This window comes from Sinocyclocheilus anshuiensis, unplaced genomic scaffold, assembly GCF_001515605.1.
Source record: "Sinocyclocheilus anshuiensis isolate Anshui unplaced genomic scaffold, SAMN03320099.WGS_v1.1 scaffold1522, whole genome shotgun sequence".
NCBI lineage: Eukaryota > Metazoa > Chordata > Actinopteri > Cypriniformes > Cyprinidae > Sinocyclocheilus > Sinocyclocheilus anshuiensis.
Window position 1 is genome coordinate 146741 of NW_015546143.1, and position 7270 is coordinate 154010.

The 7270-nt window shown below is 34.9% G+C and overlaps 1 protein-coding gene across 1 annotated transcript in view; it reads right to left on the reverse strand.

The window, feature by feature from the left end:
* Window positions 1-7270, reverse strand: part of LOC107701202 (caspase recruitment domain-containing protein 14) — a 31195-nt gene that overhangs the window by 5947 nt on the left and 17978 nt on the right. The window contains exons 15-19 of the mRNA XM_016503160.1: window positions 5517-5754; window positions 5256-5319; window positions 4428-4542; window positions 3433-3597; window positions 790-908 (exon numbers count right to left, since the gene is read on the reverse strand). Of these exons, the coding sequence (XP_016358646.1) occupies window positions 790-908; window positions 3433-3597; window positions 4428-4542; window positions 5256-5319; window positions 5517-5754 (701 nt within the window). The remainder of the gene's footprint in view (window positions 1-789; window positions 909-3432; window positions 3598-4427; window positions 4543-5255; window positions 5320-5516; window positions 5755-7270) is intronic.

Genomic DNA, 7270 nt, shown 5'->3' on the forward strand with positions numbered 1-7270 from the left:
GAGTGTCAATGGTCCATTTGAGAGATAGGTGGCAGTAATGCACTTATAAGTCTGCGATCCGCCGTAAAGCAAGAAGAAGAAGACGCCTCACGTGCAGGCTGAAGAAGAAGACGCGAACGCACTCAGGACAGTTCAGACTTTGTGGTGAAAATCAGAGGTAAAAAACGATATAAATACTGTTCAGTTTCTTGCACAGACCGATCATTTTGTGTCTTTACACATCAATGCATCATCACGATACGCAGGGCTTAATTTGGTTTTGTTTGTGTATGTTTTATGACTCTCAAAGTCGTGATTCCCATCCACTTACATTATACGACTGACAGACTGCAACGGTTTGAGTTCAAAATCTCCGTTTGTGTTCTACTGAAGAAACAAAGTCACCTACATCTCGGATGCCCTGGGGGTAAGCAGATAAACATCAGATTTTAATTTTTGGGTGAACTATCCCTTTAAAGTGGGGACACAGACTTTTATGCCGTCTATTTGTCTATCTATCTATCTATCTATCTATCTATCTGTATATAAATCTATTCATCTAAATTAGAACAATTTATTTTATACACTTTCTCATACATTACATTTCTATATTAAAATAAAGTTTCAACTCTGACCTTAATTTTTACAAAGCATTTTAGGCTTTATAAGTTCTCGTGATGATTATTGTAATTCCTATTATTGTATTTTATTACTGTAAAACCACTCATCTCTAATCTTTTATTTCAACGTACTTAACACAATTGCTATATCACGCCATTAGTAATATGATAGCAACGTTTTATGACACACCCGCTTCATGATCTTCTCCACTCCCTGCAACGTATAGCAAAGATGTGTTTTCGAGTCACGCTCTTCAAGAATCTCCCCCTTCTGCATTTGAATGGCATGCTCACTTGCCATCAGCAACTCTAAAATAAAAAAGATGAGAGGAAGAGATGACAGAAGTGAGGAAAGGAGGAAGCAGCCAGAGACCAAAGCAGATGAATAAGACTATACAGAGGGAAAACTGAAGTCAGACAAAAAGAAACTATCACAGATGGCCATGTATACATGTATCAAAGGGTCACTTTGGTACATTTCTCAGATCACAATTTAAATTCTGAAATCTACTTCTTCAACGTTCACATCATCAAGTCACCTGTATACACTGAATAGCCTAACCAGTAATGGTGTGAAATATTTTTACTATTTAAAATAACTGCTTTCTATTTGAATACATTTTAAAATGATTGCCGTGATCAAAGCTGAATTTTCAGCATCATTACTCCAGTCTTCAGTGTCACATGATCCTTCAGAAATCATTCTAATATGCTGATTTGCTGCTCAAGAAACCATTTTTAATTATTATTATTATTATTATTATTATTATCAATATTCAAAACAGTTGAGTACATTTTTTCAGGATTCTTTGATAAATAGAAGGATCCAAAGATCAGCATTTATGTGAAATAAAAAGCTTTTGTAACACACTATACCATTCAAAAGCTTAGAGTCAGTATAATTTTTATTTTTTGGAAAATAAATTATAGAAATGAACACTTTTATTTAGCAAGGATGCTTTAAATTGATCAAAAGTGATGATAAAGACATTTATAATGTTACAAAAGATTTCTATTTCAGATAAATACGGCTCTTCTGAACTTTCTATTCATCAAAGAAACCTGAAAAAATTATACTCCGCTGTTTTCAACAATGATAATAATAAATGTTTTTTAAGCTCAAATCAGAATATCAGAATGATTTCTGAAGGATCGTGTGACTGGAGTAATGATGCTAAAAATGTAGCTTTGAAATCAATAAACAATAAATAAAACAATAAATTACATTTTAAAATATATTCAAATAGAAAACAGTTATTTTAAATAGCCTAGTAAAACTATTTCAAAATTTTACTGTTTTGCTGTACTTTTGATCAAATAAATGCAGGCTTGGTGAACAGAAGAGACTTCTTTAAAAAACATTAAAAATCTTACTGTTCAAAAAGTTTTGACTGGTAGTGTATAGGCAACTTTATTTTTTCTCTAATTTCTAGCTTTTCATTGGCTTAGAAATCAGATAACTGCTGGACAATAACCAATAATAATCATTTGTTTATATACTACAAACACTTTTTTATCACATAATAAGGCAGAATAATTTATATACTGTAATAAATTGACTATGTCAATTAGCACTGCATTGTTCATATACTTTATTACCTGGAGATGACTTGACAAACACAAATAAACCATATATTGTCGAAATTGTATGTTTAATGTCTTCATGTTTCTAAACGTTTCTGTTTTTTCTGTGAAATCAACTGTTTTCATACAGCGATAGCTGGACGCTTTTGTCCATATTAGGAATTTCCTGGTACGACTTTCTGCGAGAGAGCGCCCTCCGGCTTCGAGTATGAATGAAACATACACTGCACAGAGTGTTTAGCGCTCCGCGATGTTCATCTCGCCTTATTCTGGGTCCGAATAAAACATCAGATCATGCACAGACTATCCTGTCTCTTTAAATTTAAATCTATATTATTTATTCACACCGGCTCTTGAAAACCTCTATACGAACACACTTGCCCGAAAAACCGCGTAATCTACGCCCCTGTAAGTCATCACATTCAAATTGGTTGAACCAGCTCTCCTAATCTGTCAAGCATATTTTCTATACATTTCTATTAAGAATTTTTTTGTGAATGTGTCCTAAATTAACGAATGGCTCTCAAGTAAATTTTGACTTTCACTAATGAAGGAGAAAGACTGCACAGTAATTCCCCATACAGTGGGTACAGTTCTGGGCTATTTCATGTGTTTTCCTTTTTAATTTTTTTTCCCCACTTTGTGCTGTAAAATTTTATTTTTCTTTTCTTTATCACATTTATGACATCGTGCTGTAATTTGTTGACAGATTAACAATAAAAGTGTATGTGAATCCTGTCAAGTATCATACAATCAATATCCAACGCAGTATTATATAACTTTGTACAGTTGAAACTGATAAAGGCTACACCACAAAGAAAAAAGAGCAGCCTTGAGCATTTTCAATCATTGTCATCAAAACCATAGCTAACAGGAAATACTGACAAAATACACTATTGACAATATGGCTAAGCATTTTGACTATATTGTTCGCAGCACAGTGTAGTAACTGATTACATGTAATCTGGATTAGTTAATTAGATTCCAAAAAGTCTTTTAAGGCTTAAAATACTGATACTAGTGATTTTTGTCTCCTGTCAACATTTATAGTGTAGCCTCATCATGCTGTAAAGAGGAAGAAATCTCTGTTGATACTAGGACTCAAGACTGAATTTCTTACTGTAATAAGAGAGTTTTCTCTATTGTACCATTATTTACTTTTTTCCACTCTTTGTTGAAAACACTTTGATTAAATTAAAGTCTTTTGTTGATAAACTTGTGTTTAACTTGTGAAAAAATGTGTTTTTACCTGGCTGACAGATCTGATAACCATCCTGTTCTGCCAACTGTTTGTGCAAGACACGGCCAAGCAATGTGGGGAGGAGGAGGACTGGTCGGCAGATGGGTGGGAAACGAGGTGAGACCAGGGTGTAGGGCATTAGGGTCACACATCTGCTGGGCACACAGCCATCACCTACAGGAGAGAAAGATTTACTTGACACTTAAGGTCTAAACCAGAATTTGGCCTGACACTGATTACCTCGAAAGTTCAAATGAAAGATCAAAATTAGTACCATTTCTCTCTCACACACAACAGCTTGCATTTAAAGTTCAAAGTTATGACTAGGGTTGGGAAACAAGAATCTGTTCTTATTCAGAACTGGTTCATTACTAAAGTATTCTGACAGTGTTTCCTGCACTACTCTTCACCACAACAATTCTACTTCAACAGTATAATACATTCCAAATGAATGATTACAATAAGCCACCTATTTTAGTGAAGCAAACACATACTGATTACCGTGACGTCCTGTGTTAGGTTTAACTTCAGCTTTGTGAGACTTAAATCAGTGTAGTTACTGACTAGTTGTTTATATGACAATGTGTAGTTATAAGTGTTGTCAGTACTATTTTAATGAAATAAATTAAATATGTTACCAAATTGTTGGTTTAGTGTTGCATTTATGCAGCCTCCAAAATGTCTATGAAAAGTCATTAAAAAGACTTATGTGAAAACCTTTTCCAAGAACTATTTGGATTTCTTTAAAGGGGTCATATGATGCTGCTAAAAATAACATTATTTTGTATATTTGGTGTAATGAAATGTGTTTATAATCTCACTCTTCCACAGTCGGATTGCATTTCTTTTCCCAGCAATTTCCTTCTCAAAATACTAAAAGAATAGTTAATAGAACTGGAATTGGAGAACTGGAATCAGAACAGGAATTGGAATTGTTCATTTCCTTACATTTCCCATGTCTAGTTATGAGTAAAACAGCTAAATGGAGTTTGTCTTTTACTAACTGTCCTGTGTTGTGGTGTTGTTGTCCTCCACACTGACCCACAGTGGGTTTCTGCTTTGCTGACCGGTGATGACGATCCTTGCCGTTCTCTGCTTCTCATGAGATAAGGTTTTCTCCTGTGGATATAAAACAGGTACTGAGGACTAATGTAACAGACTCTACCAATCTGTGCTAAAAGTGCTTTTTCATGGCACATCTCAAAAGAATCTAACATTGCGAGTCTACAATAATTTTGTACGTCTCTGTCTCTCTAACTCATTAATCTTCTAGAGACAGGACAATAGAGGACAGGTTGTCCTCATACTGACAAGATAACCATTGCATGATTAATTTTTCTTTAATTAGTTTGACTGTTTTCTGTCTACTGCTAGTTTCAGAGTTATAAGTTATGCATCATTATTCACTCACCAAAGGACCTCATACCATACCCATAGTTCAATATTTTGGCGAACATTTCCATAATTCGATACAAAGCTAGACAAGAATTTGTTAGATATTTCACAACTATTTCATCTAAAACATGGACTATGACTAACACTATGACTAACCTATGACATACATTATGACTAATCTTTTAACTTGTCATGTCAACAGGCCAGCTAAGACAATCATTTTATAGTTAAGTTTTAAATCACTGTATTAAGCATTGTGCAGCACTCTATTGCATTCATGTGTAATTGTTTTAACACTAACCAAAATTGTCTGTAAGCTTTATTGCTATATTACTATATAGTTCATAAATCATAATTATGTAGAAAGTTGAATAAAAAGATAAATAATTTCTGTGATGGCTAAAATAATGTGTGTGAATTTACTGATGGACTCTCACCTTTCTTTGTGCTTTGCGAGGATAGGTCATATCCTCTAGAGCCCTGATTAAGATCCTCTGTGCTCTGAAAAATTAGTTAACACTTATAGATGCATTTATTACACAAAAGCATAATAGAAAAACAAGTGGTTTTCTTTTAAATCTTAGGAACTACAAACAAGAACATTTTACATTCACTGTATAATGTAAAAAACAAAACATGCCACTATGTCAGCTTTTCTAATAATAAAAAGTATTTTGAGAAATAATGTTGTTGTGTACCTGTAGTAGTTGGGCAGAGTACCACTCTTCAGGTCTTCCAAGTGACAAGGGTGCACGTGACTGGCCCACCAGGAGCCATCAATGGAATGGTGAGTGTCTGTCACATGGACAATGTCGTTACACTTGACTGAGAGAGTTCCAGCGACATCCTCCTGCATTGTCATGTTTACGCGGATGTAGAAGGAATCACCCGACATCACCTCACCATTCTTTAGCTGCTGTAGCAGGTTCTCATAGGCTAGGAGGAAATCAGTGGAAATAAGTCATAATGAAAATTTGGTTTAATAAGAGTCTGACCTTAACTAGCAATATTAAACATTTACAATTTACATTAATCATTCAAAATTAAACATTACAAAGTGTTTTGGTTCAATTAATGAACAACTAGGGAAAGGTTCCTTCTTTCAGAACAGTGTGTATTTACTGCTAAACTGTAGGGCCATTCCATGTCAACTCAACCAGATGAAATAAATTGAAACATTTTCTAATTTAATCATTATAGCATACAATTATTGCACTGTTCACCTATATTTCAAGAATCTCAGTCTTCATAAAATGTCATAAAAGCTTGAGTTTTGACATCTGATAGCTGTTACATTGAATAGCAATAACAACTGCTCTAAAAAAGCTTCTCTAGAGTCATGAGGTGACTGCATCTCTGTATCTGTCACGTTACGCTGCTGCGGGAAGAACGTAGGAGACACGGAGTAGCATTCACAGTCTTTAATGACGAAAACACGGGATAATCCACAATAGGCGCTGGGTTAACACAGGTAGAAACAAGTAGAACCGACAAATACAAACTGAACAGACTGGGGCTTATAAGGACTGGATAACGAGGGACAGACAGGTGCGGGGAATCAATTAATAATCAAACTAAACAAGGACAGGAACAAGACCAAATAAGGCAAAACAGGAACTGAAACACATGACAAAACAGGTCCAATCCTGACAATCTCGTTAATACAAAGTCATTTTTTTAATTGTTGAAATGGCACCATTGAGTGATTATGAATAAATAGTCTATCAGTGTAAAAAAACATAGATCACAATCATTTACATATATGTATTTGGCCGACACTTTATCCAAAGCCACTTACTGTACACTGCATTCAAGGTATACATTTCATCAGTTTATGCATTCCCTGGAAATCCATGACTTTACTTCTCAAACCCAAGCTCTACTCTAATTTATACATAAGTGGTCGCCTTAAATATACATCACTTGAGTTTTAAAGGGGTCATATGACGTTGCTAAAAAGAAAAAGAAGATGCAATGTGTTTATGCAGTTTAAGGTTAAAAAAAACACATTATTTTCCACATAATGTACATTACTATTTCTCCTCTGTGCCCCGCCTTTCTGAAATGCGTCGATTTTTACAAAGCTCATCGGTCTGAAAAGCGAGGTGTGCTCTGATTGGCCAGCTATCCAGTGCGTTGTGATTGGCCGAATACCTCAAGTGTGTGACGGAAATGTTATGTCACAATATTGTGATGCCGTATCCTGGCACGACGAGACAAAACCAGTAAAACCCATTATAAACGAGGCATTTGTTGCATCCAGTGGGGCCATAATTACTGATTATAATGACTTATACTGTCTTTTTACGCATTACGTTGTGTATCGCGCTGCGTAAACATAAAACCATGTGTGCATTTGTGATCGGAGAAACGACAAACAACAAGCGCTACTCTACACAGCTCAAAACTCACATTTGAATCGTCAGTGGCAAATTCTTTAAATATAAAAAAC